This window comes from Chrysochloris asiatica, unplaced genomic scaffold (genome assembly GCF_000296735.1).
Source record: "Chrysochloris asiatica unplaced genomic scaffold, ChrAsi1.0 scaffold00017, whole genome shotgun sequence".
Classification (NCBI taxonomy): Eukaryota; Metazoa; Chordata; class Mammalia; order Afrosoricida; family Chrysochloridae; genus Chrysochloris; species Chrysochloris asiatica.
This window is the reverse complement of record NW_006408535.1, coordinates 17,586,934-17,605,414: the sequence shown is the minus strand read 5'-3', so window position 1 is coordinate 17,605,414 and position 18,481 is coordinate 17,586,934. Positions and strand designations below refer to the sequence as shown.

The window sequence follows — 18,481 nt, the reverse complement described above, 5'->3', positions numbered from 1 at the left end:
GCCCTGTAAACTTTCACTCAATCCAAAATAAAAACATTTAATAAAAAGGGGAAAAAAAAAAATGCTTTTGACAATGAAAGTGATGTCATTCCTCTTTAATTTGTCTTTACCAGCAGAGTAAACCATGATTGTCTGATTTAAAAAAAAAGAGAAGCATCAAAAGAATGGAAACAGCCTAAATATCCATCAACAGAGCAATGGTTAAACAAACGTTGGTAGGTACACACAATGAAATGCTATTCAATGCTGAAGAATGGTGATGAATCTGCAAAACACCTCACAACATGGATGAATGTGGAAGACATTGTGCTGAGAGAAATAAATTAGTGAATCACAAAAAAGGACAAATATTGGTGAGACCAATGCTGTAAAAAGTTAAGAAAAGGTTTTCTTAAAAAAAAGAAACAATCTATAATGACTACAGTGGGGAGGGAAAAGGAAAAATTATTCACAAGCTAGAGGGTAGACACATTAACACGTATTACAGGGCAAGTAAATATAACAAGAGGGAAGTTAGCAAAGGAAAGATGATGGTAACAGTAGACACAGGGCAGAATGCAGTAGTAAAAGTGAACACAGGTACATGGAGGTGATTGCAGCCATTGCAATGAAGCAAAATATATGATTTGCTGGATACAGAACTGATGGTCTGCTCTAAAAACCTTCACTCAATTCACAATAAAAAGTTAATAAATGAGGGGGGGGGGGGGAAGCAGCAGAAACTAAAGGAATCCCTGAGGCTACTATCCTTCCCAAAACCAAACCCAATGTCACTGAGTCAACTGTGACTCATAGCAACCTAATAGGACACAACAGAAAGCCACAGATAAGAGAGAAATGTGGAACAACTAAAATTCTTTAAAAAGTCCAAATCTATTGGACCAATAGGGACTAGAAGAGCCCCTGAGACAATCACATAAAATATCCCTTGCATGTGGCTCTAAAGCCACTCCTGGAGTCACCTTTCAGACAAATAATTGTGGTGGTGGTGTGCCGTGGAGTTGGTTCCAACTCACAGTGAGGGTACCCTGTACAGGGTTTCCAAGGCTGTGAATCTTTAGGAGAACAAAAAGACAAATAATAAGACTGCTGTTAATGGTTCTTCTACTCATAGTGACCCTGACTGTATACAGTTTCCAAGACTTTAAAAAAATCTTCCTGGGAACATAAATCCTCATCTTTCTCCCACAGAGTAGATAGTGGGCTCAAACCGCTGACTTTGTAATTTGAAGTGCAATGTTTATTGTATGGAGCCACCACATTCCTAAATAATAGACTACCTTATAAAATAAACAATATTAACAGTGAGTAATGTGTCTCTTAAGGAACTCTGGTAGCGTAGTGGTTACGAATCGGGCTGCTAACCTCAAGGTCGGCAGTTCGAAACTACCAGCAGTTCCGTGGGAGAAAGATGAGGCATTCTACTCCCTTCAAGATTTACATCCTCAGAAATCCTGTGCAGGGTCACTATGAGTCGGAACCGACTACAGGTACTGAACAACAACAACAACCTCAAGGTCAGCAGTTCAAAACTACCAGCTGTTCTGCAGGAAAAAGATACGGCTTTATGCTCCTGTAAAGATTTACAGCCTCGGAAACCAGGTACAGGGTCGCTATGATTCGGAACTGACACCACAGCACATAACCACCAACAATAACAAATAACATTTACTGAAAAGCAAAGATGAAAAGGCAATGAGGGGAAGGGAAGCTAGATCAACAGAAACTGAACAAACAGAATGGAAACAATGAGAATGCAGACACTTTGTAAAAATTTTAACTGATGTCATGGAACAATTTGTATAAAAACTGTTAAATGTGAGACTAATTTCCTGTGCAAATTTTACCTAAAACACAATAAAATAGTTTTTAATTAAAAATTTCAGAAAATTATCTCTAAATAAATATTTTATGTTTTAGTTGTTTGCAAGTAGGATCATACTATAAAGACTGCTCTGTAATTTATTTCCTTTATCAATATATTTTGACCATCCTTCCATGTTAACATACACAGATCTATCTAGTTCCATCTTTCTATCTGTAACAAATAGTCACACATTATTCAGCCATTTAGATGGTTTCCAGTTTTTTACTATTTGAACCAGTACAACAGTAAAAAAGCTTTCCACACCTGCCTTGGTACTTATGAAGGGAAGAGTCTCAGGAGTATTTGTTTAAATTTTTAGTTTGAGAGATATTATCAAAACTGACTTCAAAAGAGGCTAAACTAAAATGAATAATCCTACCAGAGCACATTAGGAGTCCTGGTGTGACACTGTGGGTTAATGTGCCAGAATACAAAGCCATCTGAACTGCAAGTTCAGTGGTTCAAGCTCACCAGCTGCTCCTCAGAAACCCTGTAAGAGGACAGCTATGGGTCGGAACCAACTTGACGGCACTTAACAACAACAACCAACCAGAGCACATTAGAATACTATTTCCCTACTCTTAGGACATGTAGAATGTTAGTTTATCCTGTTGTGGCATTGTAGGATCAACACTGGACTATGAACCACAAGGTTGGCAGTTCAAACCCACCAGCTGCTCTTTGGAAACCTCATAGAGGGTTGCTATGAGTCAGAACTGATTCACTTAACAACAAAAAATTGAAAAATACATACTAAATTTATATCACCAAATTTGACTGGATGTAACAGAATTAACCAATTTTTAAAATTAAACAGAATATTCAAACCCAAACCAGTAAATTTTTTTTAAGTATCTAAATATCCAGTGAGTCTTAAAGGCTTATCCAAAAACAAATGGCCATTTAAAGGAGCCATCAACTAGTCCATGCAGAAGAAAGTACATCATCTTAAGTGTGATCACAGGATTTTTTATAAAACCCATGATCAGAGGACAGGATGCATAATAGCTTAAATTCTAAGCAATTGGGTTGCAGAAGGCTATGATTTAAAGTGGGAGCCCCAACTCCATTTTGACTGTTGACATAAATTCACCTCCACTGAATTCATTCTGACCATTAAGGAGCAAAGTAAAAAGCTTTTCACTCAGGCAGAGCATCTTTGAAAGTAGATTACTATGACTCCTCTAGCTATCCCAGGCAGGCACAGTCTGATCCTCAGCTGCTTGCCTGGACTTGCCCTTAATGGAAATCGTGGTACCAAGGTCACATGGTAATGAGTCATACACTGACCAAAGTAGTCAGAAGGCCCAAAAATCAATCCTGTAGGCTTTTCTAATGTGCAACAGTGCACTTATCCCAATCATGGTCCTTTCCCATTTACATAGTCAAACCTGGGACAATGATGAATTGATCTGCAGCTATTCATGACTTTGTGCCTAATTTCTTTCATTTTTTATGTTTATAATTAATAATGTGACCATGAATTCTTTGGACATCATTATGGCCTTAAGGTGATGGTCTTCTTAATTCAGATGATTTGTCTTTGTCCTGTTTAATACTTAATAAAAGGAATCACTATAAAATAATTAAATTGGGCACACAGCAACACCATTTTAAAATTTCTATTATTTATTCCCTTGAAAGATAAAAATAAAATTTACAACTTACTGTCATTTTACCAAATAATGAACTCTAGCAACACTTAACTTCAATTAGATTTTCTTACAATCAACTATAAAACTCAAAATCATCAAACACCACAAAGCTATCAAAAGAGTCACCATTTTGAGATTTCTGTGTTAAGTGCCATCGAGTCAGTTCTAACTCACAGCAATCCAGTATAGGGAGGGTGGTTTCCATGGAATAGTTGGTGGGTTTGAACCACTGACCTTTTGGTTAGCAGTCCAGTGCTTATGAACAGGAAAAGGTAAAAACATTCACTGTCCTCTCTGCCCAGGAGACAAACTAAAATGCTAATCAGGTTACTGAATGGGACCAATCCTCTCTTTCCAGGAGTCAAATTAGAATGTTAATCAAGCTACTGAGCAGAACCAATCCTCTGGTTTCCTTCCTGTCTTCAAACTTGTCTACAACCTAACCCCTCCCCCATTCTGACTCCATATAAATCTGCACTGTCCTGTATTCAGGCGCTCAGAATCTGGAGAAATTAGCTCCTCTGAGGCAGCCAGCTTAATAAAATCTGAAACTCTGCTTCACCTCTTCGACTGGCCTGGGTTTCTTCGACAAATCAAGAGCTGCTGGGACACTCTCGGGCCCAGGGCTATAAAACTTATCCTACAGTGCCACACCATGACTCCTCGGGACTATATTAGGAATACAGACTATCAAGTTCCATTCTAGTCCAATTAAATCAAGAGTTCCCAGGTAGTTCAAATTGTATACATTACAGTTTATGAGGCACTGCTCTTGACAAGAACCAATTTTTTCCAAGTTTCTCAGAATCCTTACATTATAGATTATCCATTCTCTTCTCTTATTGACTTTTTTTTTTCTTTCTTACTGACTTTTAAAAGAACGCACTTCTTTCCATTCCAACTTCTCCAGTTTCCTACACTTGTTTCATTTCTATATATCCCATTCACTCCTTAATACATTCAAATCTACCCTCCCACCACCACTCCACTCAGCTCTCAATGACCTTGAGAATGCTGATGAAACCAAAGGACACCTTGCATTCTTCAACCTACTTGACCTCTCACCAGTATTCATTACAATTGGCCTTTCTTCTTTAAATCACATTCTTTCTTTCGTGTTTTGACATGTATACAAGCAATGACAGTTAAAGTTGCTAATGCTTTAGCATGAATCAAGGCAGAGGGACTAAATTGTACTATTAGTTATTATATTCTTCATTGATAAGACCTGGCATGGAGGGAAAAAAAAAAACAGTTTCAACTGAAGACTAGCGTTAATGAAGAAATGATCAATTTTGCTAAATCTCAACTCTTGAATATATACCAGGATGAGTCAAATTAACTGCTATCAAATCACAGAAACTTTTTATTAAACAAAAATATCAAAATGTGAAGCTACTACGTCTTGACATATTCTCCATCTAGGTTAACATACTTCTTAAAGCAGGGTTTTCATCTCTAACATTTCCCCAAAGAATTATGCACTCTTCCAATTTACATTACATCTAAAGAGTAGACTAGCATCCTCAAGGGACTCAAATCATATTTCTTTTAAATGTTCCCTGGGTTTGGGGAACAAAAAGAAGTCTGAAGGGGCTGTTGGATTGAAGCAATAAAGTTCCTAAGGAAATTCTGGAAGCACAGACCTTACAATGCACTTGTTGATGGAAACAAATTCCTCAGCATAACTTTCCTGGCCTTTTTCTCACTAACACAGTTTTCAGTTTTCTGAAAACTTGTTCATAATAAGCCCATTACTGTCCTGTGTCTTTCAAAAAAATCTGTCAAAATTCCCCCTTGGAATTCAAAAAAGCAGTCATCATAAATAACTTCCTGAGTTAACCTCTCTGCCTTGAATTTAACTGATCCAGCAAATTCCATCAAAAGCCATTACTACTTTGATTGGACCTTTATTTGAAGGCATCCTAACAAGTCTAAGATTAAGTATATCACTGCGAGAACTCTTCTGCAGCTATCCACTAATCACAGACATGTTTAAAATCATTTTGTTTGGAATAAACCTCTGCATGTATAAATTGGAACAAGAAGCAATCCTTTTTGATGTACCCTCATATTAACAAATGTAATGTTTTGATACTGTAGAACGACTGTTCAGTCGACATATCTGCATAACTAAGTTTATCAGTATTTTCCAGTAAATAATGTATGAGTTTTAAAAATCTATTTAAAATACAAGAAAAAAACAAGTTCAAAAGTTCATTGATAGCTTTAGAATCCATACATTATAACTAACTTTTGAGAAGCTATCACTAGTTGAGTTTTGGTATGGTTCAGAGAAGAAATTTACAATTATGTAAAAAAGTTACTAAAATATTCTTTCCTTTTCCAATTACATCCATGGAGGCTGGATTTTCTCGTTACATTTCAATAAAAATAACATACAACAGACTAAATGTAGATGCCAACATGAGACTCATTTATCTTCTATTAAGGAAGATTTTAAAGAGATGTGCAAAAATGTAAATAATGTCTGTTTTCCTACTTTTTTTTTTCCACACAAAAAAATTTATATTAACATGCAATGGTTTTATTATTTTTAAATAAATTAATGAATACTTTTAAACGTCTTGGTTTCAATTTTAATGTACTACATAGTAATAGAGTCAATATAAACAAGGATTCTTTTGGGTACAATTTTTAAAGAGCAAAAATATTGAGGGTTGCTTATCAATCGGGCTGCAAACCTCAGGGTCAGCAGTTCAAAACTACCAACTGTTCCACGGGAGAAAGATGAGGCTTTCTGCTCCCATAAAGATTTACAGCCTCGGAAACCTAGTAAAGGGTCGCTATGAGTCGGAATCGACTCCACGGCACATAACAACAACCACCACCCCAGGAGTTTTGATGTGGCGCTATAAGATAAGCACTGGACTACTAACTGCAAGGTCGGTGGTTCAAACATACCTGCTGCTACTCAGAAACTAGATCGCTATGAGTCAAAACTGATTCCAAAGCACATAACAACCACAATCACCCTAGAACTCCATCACACCCAATAACTACAATTAACTTCCTCACACTCATGATTCCAAAATTTTTCTCTGACCCAAGGCTCTTCAAATTCCTGACTTGTTTATACAACTGCTTACTCAACAGCCCCACTGAGATGTTTCCAGGTACTTCACTCATAACATGTCCAAAACCAAACTCAACATCTCAACTATTCAAATCATGATCCTCAACCTCCTCTAAGGTTCTCAGTGAATGTCACCAGCATCTATTGGAACTTGAGAGTCATCTAAAATACTTTTCAACCCCTCATATTCAATCATTCAATAAGTTCTCACTCCTTTACTTCTTAAATCTCTCTCAAATATATCCATTTCTACTTTTATTGCAACAAACCTCTCTAACAATCCCCCCAAGAGTATTCTTCATGTTGTTGTTGTTGTTGTTAAGTGCCACGGAGTCAATTCCAACCCACAGTGACCCTGTAAAGGGTTTCCAATAAGCTGGTGAGCTTGAACCAATGACCTGGTACCAGTTGAAACGACTTTGCAGTCTAACACATTAGCCCACAGCGTCAGGCCAGGACATCTTATTCTCCATAGAGAAGGTAGTATTTTTTAAAGATAAATACAATCATATCAGCTTCTCAGTTAAAATTATTTCAATGCCTTCCTATTCACTCATAAAATAAAGCCAAAGCCTAACTTTTAGCATAGGAGTACTGGTATGGCACTCCAGGATAAACACTGGACTGTGCAAGGTCAGTCTGAACCACAAGGCCAGTGGTTCCAATTCACCAGTTGCTCCTCAGAAACCCTGTGGTGGTGGTGGTTATGTGCCATGGAGTTAGTTCCAACTCATAGCGACCCTGTACGAGATTTCCGAGGCTATTAATCTTTACGGGAGCAGAAAGCCTCATCTTTCTCCCGCGGGACAGCTGGTAGTTTTGAACTGCTGACCTTGCGGTTCGCAATCCGATTTGTAACCACTACGAAACCCTATACAGGGTCCCTATGGGTTGGAACCAACTCCACAGCACTTACTAACAGCAACAAACAACTTAAGACTCTTCTGATTTTGTCCTATTCTTATTTAGCACAGTTCTCCAGCAGTATTTCCTTGCCCTAGTCACACTGGCTTTCTCCAAGTTCCTCAAGCATGCCATGCTTATCATACTCGAATCGAAGTTCAACTATCTTCTCTTTAAACACCATTCTACCTTAGCTTGTCAGAATAACTCCTTACTCTCACTCATGAGATGGTAACTACATGGTATGATAACACCTTTAACTGTTTCTTCATGGCACTTAATCACAGTTGTAACCGCAATTTTATTTCTCTGATTATTTATTATCGATCCTATTAGAATATTTTGGTGGTCACCAGATCTCCAACACTTAATGTAAAATGTTGTTGTTGTTGTTAAGTGCCGTCGAGTCGGTTCCAACCCACAGCGACCCTGTACAGGGTTTCCGAGGGTGTAAATCCTTATAGGAGTAGAAAGCCTCATCTTTCTCCCACGGAGTGGCTGGTAGTTTCGAACCGCTGACCTTAAGGTTCACAGCCCGATTCGTAACCAGTACGCTACCAGAGCGTAAAATAGAAAGAATTAAAAATGTTAAAAGTTTTATCACTGTTGTATTTTTATCTTTAAGTATAAATATACAACAGAAATTTTTACCACTGTATCCAACAGCTTTATAATGCAGACTCAAGACAGTCTTCCTAAGGTATTTCAAGAATACACTAAAAATTAATTAATGGTGGTTGCCTCTGGAGAGTTGAGTAGCCAGAAGACAGGACAGGAAAGGAGAACTACTTTTTACTAAATATCCTTCCAAATTAAATGGCATAACACTGAAAGCAAGAACCAATCTTTATAATAAGAGTCCAACAATGGCAGAATGGATAACTAAACTTTGGTACATATAAACAATGGAATACTATGTAACCTTGAAAAATAACAATGAATGTGCAAAACAACTCATAAAACAGATTGAACCTGGGGGACATTATGCTGAGTGAAATTAGTCAATCACAAAAGGGCAATTACTGTATGAGGACATTATTGTAAAAGCTTATGAAAATGCCTCCATACTAAAAGAAACATTCTTCGATGGTTACCAGGGAGGACATGAGAGTAATTAACTGGGTAGAGGGTAGATATATCTTGATTCCAGTGATGATGTTGTTAAGTACCGTCAAGTCATTTCTGACCCATAGCGACCCTGTATAGGGTTTCTAAGGAGCAGCTGGTAAGCTTGAACGACTGACTTTGCAGGTCAAACGACTTTGCAGTCTAATGTATTAGCCCACAGCGCCACACCAGGACTCCGTGACAGGGATGACAATATAGAAGGACAGGGAGGGCAATACATAAGAAGAGGGAGGGTGGCAGATGAACCGTGAAGATAGGGGAAGATTTAGGGAGGTATGCATGGGCTAAATGGAATAGAGATTGTTGTTGTTATTGTTAAGTGCTGTGGAGTTGATCCTGACTCATAGCAATCCTGTATAGGATTAATGAGGAATAATTGGTGGGTCTGAACTGCTAACCTCATGGTTCACAGTCCAGTGCTAATCCTACAGTGCCACACCAGGAATCCAGTACTGATTAATACACAACCTTGGAACAAAAGTGTTCTGTGAGTAGATACATGGATTGAGACACAGGCTTAATAGATAAAGGAGGGGGGAAATGTTTATGTGTTTAACTGTCTTATAGACATTGGTTTCCCCAGCCTATTGTTGTAAAATAGACATTTATTTCTATTGAGCAATTTGATGACAGAAAGCTTGTAAACCTGCCTTCAACCTATAACTGACTGGATTTGCTAAAAGGGGAAACAGAATTTGCCCAGGAAAATAGGCTTCTTGTTAAGCCTTTGTAGAGTAGGGGCCTTAGGTGGAATCCTGAACCCCACTAAGAACCTTCTGAATTGGAACAGTCTCACTTGAAAAGACATGCAGACCAACCCAGAACTGCTGACAGAACAGAAGATTCTTACTGAAAGAAAGACCTGCAGGAAACAGGAAAAAACACATACTGTTTGGCTGTTTGAATACCAAACAAGCTCTTTGCTTAGGAGGTTTATCAAGGAAAGAAAAGCCCATCAGGGAAAATCCTCTTCTAGGACCAAAACTCAAAGGGAACACTTGAGCAGTATAGTATGCTCAATGGTGACCAACTAGGTCTACTTGTGAGGAGAAATTGGGGGAAATGCAGCCATGAATACAATGGCTGAGTTTGGCCCTTGCACTGTACTCACTAATCTTGAGATGAGAGAGACAAGAGAAGAGCTTCTGAAGTTTAGAAAGATGTGTGAATTCCTGAACCCATGGGCACTGACCTAGTCCCTGGAGGCTGTTGTTGTTGTTAAGTGCCGTGGAGTCGGTTACGACCCATAGCGACCCTGTACAGGGTTTCCGAGGGTGTAAATCTTTACAGGAGTAGAAAGCCTCATCTTTCTCCCGCGGAGCAGCTGGTAGTTTCGAACTGCTGACCTTAAGGTTCGCAGCCCGATTCATAACCACTACGCTACCAGAGCTCCTTAGTCCCTGGAGGCTAGGGCTGAGTTAATCAGCCATCTGGTCTGAAGTGCAGGGAGGTGTGTGTGAACTCCCAAACTTTTAGTTAGTCCCCATTTGACTAGTTGACCGGAACTCGAACCAAAGAAGATCAAGATATTTGATACTGTGAACAAGTGCAAAATGTTACAATTTGATGAACTAGACTTTTGCTTATGAATGTTGTTGTTGGTGGTGTTATGTGCCGTGAATGTAGTGACTCAAAATTCCAACCGGAATGGAAGGATTCTTAATATCAAGGAACAACCTTGCTTCCTCAATGTACTGGGTTGATAAGGATGAGAAATTTAGATATTGGCTATCAGAAAAAAAAGGGGGGGGGAGGTGGAAGCCCATGGGCGGCTACAAAGGCATGAAGCGGCTAGCTTACAAGCTTTCATGACTGTACTTAGCTGCAGAATGAGGTGGGTAAGGTAGAATCCTCACTGAATAGCTTCCCTCTTTCCCAGATGGATCTGGTGAAAGGAGATGGGGGACATTGTGATAGGATTTTATGACTCAATTGTAAATAACTGTCAGCAAGATTAATTGCAATTGTCACAAGTATAATTGTAGAAGATGTATAACTAAAAGGAGGGGGCAGGTAATCTTTCATTTCAGGAATAGATGATCCTAGGACTATCAAGAAGGAACAGCATGAGTAAAGTGTGAGGTCCCTACCAAGAAAATCACAGACAACAGAGATGGTGGCATGGAGAGGCAGAGCAGTTGTAGGCTCTAGGCCCATGGACTGAGAAAGGCTGCATGCCTATAGGCAGGAGGCTGGCTGGCAGAACGTATCCTTTAGACATTTACATGGACACTTATTTTTTGTTTATTAAGTGTAAAAAAAGAAAAACAAACTCATCTTGAATTTAATTTTACTCTTTCTAGAAAATTGGTTAAGGTCAGGCATTAATATGGAGCTTCAAAACACAATCTGAAAATTGGTACAAAAAAATGATGAGTCATATGTAACACTAAGTTAAAGGTTTAAAACAAAACAAACAAACATTTAACTATTACATGAGAAAAACTATGCTAGGCATTTCACATGAATTACCCATCTGATCTTCACAATAACTGCACTAGGTTGGGGAAACAGGTTTGAAAGGCTATCACACAACTATTTACCAGTAAAGGTTGTTCTTGTTAAGTGCTGTCAAGTCAGTTCCAACCCATAGCAGCCCTGTATAGGGCTTCCAAGTAGCGGATGATGAGCAACGAGCCTTCAACCTTGCTGTTCAAAATGACTTTGCAGACCAGCTCATTAACCACAGTGCCACAAAGGTAGCTGAGTTTAGTCTATCTTATTCCAAAGGCCACTATTTCTACCACACCATCTGTTTTTCCAAACTAAACAGACATATAGCTATTAATACAAGCTGGTGGGGGTGGTGTGTATTGGAGTCAGTTCTGATTCAGAGTGACCCTTCATAGGGTTTCGGAGGCTATAAATCTTTACAGGAGCAGACAGTCTCATCTAGCCAATAAAGCAAAAACATACCTTAAAAATACAGATATCATTTGCTTCGAGAAAATGAGGGCTATTTGCTATATGAAACGTAATTGCTAATATGAACATTATGTTGCTTCCCCCGCCTGCATTCTCTGTTGACTGAATGAATCTGAAAAGGACCCTCCAAAATTAGTAATTTCATGAAATTAAATTCCAAAATAAAATTTTTAATTAGATATTTAATAATAGCATCAATGGATGATGGTGATGGTAGTGGCTGTGTGCAGTAGATTCCAACTCACAGTGATCCTGTATAGGGTTTCCAAGGCTGTCAATCTTTACAAGAGCATAAAGCCTCATCTTTCTACTGATCAATGGGTTGTCCACTTTATTCAAAACATTATTCACATATATTCTCTCATTTAATCCTCACACACAAGGAACCCATTGAAAAAAGGTTACTGCCAATTTACAGATAAAGTAAGGCTCTCCAAGAATACAAACCAAGAACAAAAAAGTCTCTGATACCAATCCAATGTGAAATACTCTCTATTCTCAGAACACAGCATCTGACTTAACTTTAATTTCATTTTTCTTAATATTGTTTTTACTACATATGAGTAACAGGAGCATAGAGACTCTGTAGGATAAACACTGGACTTTTAACAAGGTCGGCAGTTCAAACCCACCAGCAACTGCAAGGGAGAAAAATGAGGCTTTCTGCTCTCCGTAAAGATAAACAGCCTTGGAAACCCTATACAGGATCTCTATGAATTAGAACCACCTCAATGGCACTTAGCAACAACAACAACATGAAAAAAACCTGGAAGAGAACATTAAAGAAATAACACTACTGTTATGCTCGGATGTTGCTGTTGTTGGGTGCCAAGCCAATGAGTCAGTTCCAACTCATAGTGACCCTATGTACGTACAAGACACTGCCCAGCCCTGAGCTAACCTCACAACTTGCTATGTTGCTATGTCTGAGTACACTGCTGCAACCACTGTGTCAGTTCATCCCACTGAGAGTCTTCTTTTGGATTACAAGAATTTCTTAATTATAAAACCAGTTGTTATAATTGTTGTTGCTGTTAAGTGTCTTCAAGTCAGTTCCAACTCAGAGTTACCTTGTATAGGGTTTCCAAAATTCGAACCATCAACACTGCAGTTCAAACCAACCTTGCAGTCAAATGCTTATTATCATACAGCACCACACCAAGAACCCACACCAGTAACAGTACTATCTTAATGGGACTGACAACCAAGGATTATGAAACAAACAAAAATGAATACAATTTAAAATATTTTATCAATTTAGTGAGCAGCACAGTCTTTATTACAAGACAATTACACCTAATTTTAGGTAACCATCTCAAACATTTACTATTAATTACCTCAAAACAAATAAGGGGTCTCCAAAAAAGTTTGTGGAAAAATTCCATTATCTTTTAATTCCATTTTTCCATGAACTTTTTAAAGTCCCCTTGTATACAAACATCCTAATTTTCAATTACTTATTACTGAATTGAAGTCCTAGTATGACACTGCAGGAAAATGCACTGGACCACAAAGGTCCATTTAAGCTGCAAGGTCAGCAGTTCAAATCCACCAGCCACTCCTCGGAAACCCTATACAGGTCACTGAGTCAAAACTGACTCGACAACAGTTAACAACATTACTGAATTCAAAATAATAGTAGTAAATAGTAAAAACTAAATTCATTCAGAACTCAGAATGGCTCATGTAAGTAAGCAAGTATCCTTTATAGAAGAGGAAACCCATGGCTTCAATAGCCTATGCAGTATTATAAGTGTTCTTTCATATTTTTGCACAAATTCAAATTATAACACCTGAGGAAAATTGGCTTCATTCTTCAAACTTTAAAATCAGTCTCTACTATAGTCCTCCCCAAAATTGATAGATAATACCCAGTGTATACTCTCCAAACCAAAAAATATAAAACAATGGCTTACTTTTAACAAAAGTACAAAGCTATATGATCTAGTATCAATGAAGGAATGGCCCGTTCAAAACATATGCTCATTATCATCTGTTATTAAGACAATTTCATGGTATAAAAATAGATACCTTTAAAGAAGATAAACATTTGTAATTTTTGCCAGTTCATAACATAAAATTAGTATTTCCTACTAATTCCCAATTAACTCAACAAACACATATCTGTGTTATTACAATTACAGTCACTAGAATTACTCCATCTACCAATTCTATTACTCAGCTATATACACGCAAAACTCTGTAAGAACATTTTAAAGACAGTTCTTAAATTCAACAGAGAAATTTCTAAACAAAGTGAAGGCAGCAAATGGTTGAAAACAGATGTCACTGTAGCAACCCCAAAGGAAGATACTGAAAGGATGTACTTACGTTTCAAAACAACGATCCACGTTGTCAGACATCAAAAGCAGCATACATAGCTGCTCAAGGGCTATTAGTTGCATGTCCCTTTCATCTCCCTGTCCCATCTGTAGCCATTCCAGCAAAGTATCCGGATCCACATCTGCCATGGTTTTTTAAAAGCCTCTATGCTTAAATTAAAAAAAAAAAAACGGAAAAGGAAATAAAGGTCCTTTAAATGTCCAACACTGATCAGCTTGGGTTTAAAATATTTAGCGTTATATTGACTAGGACCAAATTTTTGTACTGTCCTCCTAGGAATTAGAAAACACTGTAGTAAGTTTGGATAAAAGCAGCTTGTCAACTTTCTTTATTCCCCAGTTTTAACATTCAGATATCACACTAAATAAACACCAGTTTTGCACAAGAGCATAAGCTGATTCGGTGCTTAACTAGCAACCAGACCTGCCTTTGTCAAAGACAGACAGGCTTCGCATCCCACCACTGTTATCACTAAAGTCTGCCAAAAAGGCAAAGAACACCTACTAAAAAGGCCCCTTTTTTTCCGCAGCAAACTTCTTCTAAACTCCCTCACCAAAACTGATCTTAAGATAAAAGTTAGTTTAGATCCAATTTTGAGTACATTCTCTAAGCACTGTGATTCCCTCTCCCCAACAACTGATTTTCTCCTTTAAGATTACCTCCAATTTTACAAATGTTGCTGACATTTCAACTAACAACTTTTTTCTAAAGAGGTCCAATAAAAACGATAATTACATAACTATCTAAGAATAAAGACTTGGTTAAGGAATCTTGACAGTCCTAACAACTATTCTAAAAACTTTAAAGAGAAATGCCAAAAGTAATGCGATGGACTTGCACGTTACAGTTCAGAATATAGGCCAATCTACCACCCTTTTCCCCCACCCCCACAGGATGGGGCAGTTGGTTAAAAATACTAATCCAAAACAGAGAAGTAGCCCAACTGGCAAATCATTACAAAAGCTCTTCGTAAGCGCCCTGACCAGAGGACCGCTTTGGATTCTCCGTGACCCAACTGCAGGTGTGAGTCCAGCGGTGGGTCCTGATGGGCACCCAACGGCGGCGACGAGCAAGGCTGGCCCAACCTCCTGAACCCGGCCGAGCACCGTGCCGACAAACGCTGGCACCGCGCTCTGGTTTCCACCACCAGACCCCGCTAAGTTAGCTACCTGTGTTCGGGAGAAGGGGGAAGTGCTGAAGGAGAAGCAGCAAGCCCTCCGTGCCCAGAGAGGAGGCCGCCGGGCCAAGCTCGGCGGCGGGTCTCCCGGGGGCGGCATCCCGAACTCCACGGCCCGGCGGGACATCCCCCGCCGCTGCCGAGCGGCGAACCCTTCTCAAGGACAAGGAGGCCTACCTTGGGCTCTGGTGTGGCTGGGTAAGCGGGGCCCACCGCGGCAGCACCGGAGGAGGGGAACAAAGGAGCGAAACGGGGGATCAGGCAGCAACTAAGCCAGCCTCACCCGGCAAGGAGGTCTCGTTCCTAGCCCACCGCCGGGCGTCCTGGTTTCACGGTCTCCAGGCCAGGCCCTTCCGACAGCCAGAAGCGCGTCCACCTCCTTCCACAGATTCTTACCCAGCCTTGGACTCCCAGGCCGCTCCAGTCCAGCCCCAAGAAGGCCGCGGGCAGAATCAGGCCCGGCCGCGGCCCTCGAGTTCCCAGGAAGCCGCAGGCCGCGCAGGTCGAGCCGGGCAAGCGGCACAGGAAAAGCCGCGCCTCGTCCCTCCCCTTCCTCCACAGGGATCTGATAACAAGAGAAACGAGAGGTTCTCCCGAGAGGCGGCAACCAGCGGAGGGTCTGTGCTCGGCACGAGCTTCCTGAGGCTCTGCAGCTCAGAGGCCCGCGCTGTGCTGCCGGCGGCGGCGGGAGAAGGCCGCGTCCATCGCGATCTGGGAGGGGGAAGGGAGGAGGGTCGAGCGAGAGCCAGGCGAGGAAGCAGCCGAGGGCAGCCGAGCCGGGCGGAGGCGGAGCGAATCAGCTCTCCTGGCGGCGACCCCGCCAGCGGCCACCTGGGGCGCTGCAGAGAGGGGCCGGCCCTCGGCGTCGGGGCGCCAACCCGGGCAGCCGGGCTGCCGGGATCACTTCACCCGCGGGGCCTCGGAATCTCTCGTATATTTGCTACAGTATTTGCCGTCGTACCCCGTGATACACTTTCCGCCTTGCTGTGAACTGGAACCCACTCCTAGCGTCCGGCGCAGTTGTGCACGCACGCTCAGCTTGTTTTCTACGGTGTCTACATACTTTGCGTGCAGCTCCTGCTGCTTGTCAAAACTGCGGTCCAACCTGTCCTAGCCGAGGCTCCGGACCCAGCCAGCCACACTCCGCAGCGAGCTTACCCTCCTCCCCCTCCAGCCACCCTCTTAGCCCACGGAAGGCTTAATTTCAGGCGAACGATAAGAGAAGCGCCTGTGGCTGTCCTGTGAAGAAAATCGCCCCCTTCGGTTGTGGGAAACAAACCACACCAAGTTCACCAGAAAGGAAACCTTTTGCAAGAACCCTTGGGAAGGATTATCAAGTATTATGTCCATTGTACAGATGAGAGAACTGAGGCTCCAGGAAAACGTAAATTCAAACACAGAGTAAGCAGTAGCACTGAGAGAGGGCCTTTAACTGCTTTTTCTGTGGCTTATAATCACTTACAAATTTCCATTTCATACAAATTAAGAATGAACTATACCTGGTAAATAGTACATCCTTGGCGATGTAATTAACTGAAAATGTGCATACCGCTTTCTTTTATTTTTAAAAAATCAAGATACTAATTTCGTTCATGAGAAAAATAAACCTATGCCCCCAGAGACTTTTGGTGCAGTCTTACTTTTTCATCTTTTACCAAAAAAAAAAGAACATTATATGATAAGATTTGAGACATGTTCCCTTAAGCAATCAGATGAACTAAGTAAGTATGCTCCAATAACCACTATTTTGGAAATCACAGATTTGCACTTTATATGCTATAGGCACATTTTCCATTGTTATAGATAATGACCCCTTGACCAAAAATAAAAATTACACTGCCATCTAGTAAATTTCAATTCATAGTGACCCCGTGTTGTTAAGTGCCATCAAATCGGTTCCAACTCATAGTTTCCCTATATAGGGTTTCTGAGGAGCAGCTGTTGGTTTTGAAGTGCCAACCTGGTGGTTTGCAGTCCAGTGCTGATCCTACAGCGCCACACCAGGACTCCCCATTGCCCCATGTTGTTGCGCTTAGTGGCCCGTAAGACAGAGTAAACTGCCACACGGAGTTTCCAAGGCTATGAACTTTTAGGACGCAGACTGTGATGTTCTCTCCTGCAGAATGACTAGTGGGTTTAAACGTCCAATTTTCCATTTAGCTAAGTGCTTTTAACTAAGACGCCCCATGACCCCTTGTTGTTGTTATTGTGTGCATGCAAGTCCGTTGCATCTCACAGCAATCCTGTGTAGGGTTTCTGAGTGTGTCAGATAGGTTTGAACTGCTGACCTTGAAGTTACCAGTCCACTGTTTACCCTACAGCACCACACCAGGACACCAGGTCTTCCTATTAACAACGTAAATAAAGGATTCCATTATCTGATAACAGCTACAATAAACCCATTTCCATTGAGTCAACCCCAACTCAGAGCTACCCTACAGGACAGAGTTGTGTTCAGCCCATTCAGTTTTCCAAGACTGATGTCAGATAGATTTGGCTAAAAGCAGAGAACACCAGAAAGATATTTACTTGTGCTTTATTGGGTATGCAAAGGCATTCAACTGTGTGGATTCTAACAAATCAAAGATAACATTGCAAAGAGTGGATAATTGTTATTCCAGAACTCTTAATTGTGCTGATAAATAGCCAGATAGAGACCAAGATACAGTCTTTGGAACAGAATAAGAGAGTACTAAGGGTTGTATCCTTTCACCATACTTAGTCTGTATGCTAAGCAAGTAAACTAAGAAACTGGACTATAATAAAGAATATCTCAGCAGGATTGGTGGCAGGCTCATTAACAACTGCAATATGTAGATTATACAAACTTGCTTGCTGACAGCAAAGAGGACTAAAATCCTCACAACTAGACCAAGAAGGAACATGTGTTAAACAAAGATAATAATGAAGTTATCAAGGATTTCATTTCACATGGATCCACAATCAATGCCCATGGGAAGAGGCAGTCAAGAAATGAAATGGCATGGCATATTGCTTTGGGAAAATCTGTTTAAAAGCAAAGATGTTGATTTGAAGACTAAGGTGCACATGATCCAAATTAAAGTGTTTTCAATTGCCTCATCTGCATGCAGAGGAGCCCTAGTAGCGTTTTGGAATACACATTGGGCTGCTGACCATGTAGTTCAAGTCCACCAGGTGCTCCAATGGGAGAAAGATGAGGTTTTCTGCTTCATCAAGATTTACAGCCTTGGAAACTATCTGGGTTGGCTGGGAGTCAGAATCAATTCCACAGCGTACTACCACCACCACCAATCTGCATGCAAATGAATAATGAAGACTGAAGAAGAGGTGATGAATTTGAATGACAGCGTTGGTGAAGATTATTGAATATTCCATGGACTGCCAGAAGAACATACGAAATCTGT

At 40.4% G+C, this 18,481-nt stretch overlaps 1 protein-coding gene across 1 annotated transcript in view; it reads right to left on the bottom strand.

Moving 5' to 3' along the window:
- The window catches only part of HECTD1 (HECT domain containing E3 ubiquitin protein ligase 1), a 117,540-nt gene extending 103,473 nt beyond the window's left edge, over positions 1 to 14,067 (bottom strand). The window contains exon 1 of the mRNA XM_006835365.1: positions 13,907 to 14,067. Within this exon, the coding sequence (XP_006835428.1) occupies positions 13,907 to 14,046 (140 nt within the window). The 5' untranslated portion in view covers positions 14,047 to 14,067. The remainder of the gene's footprint in view (positions 1 to 13,906) is intronic.
- Between the last annotated feature and the right edge of the window lie 4,414 nt (positions 14,068 to 18,481).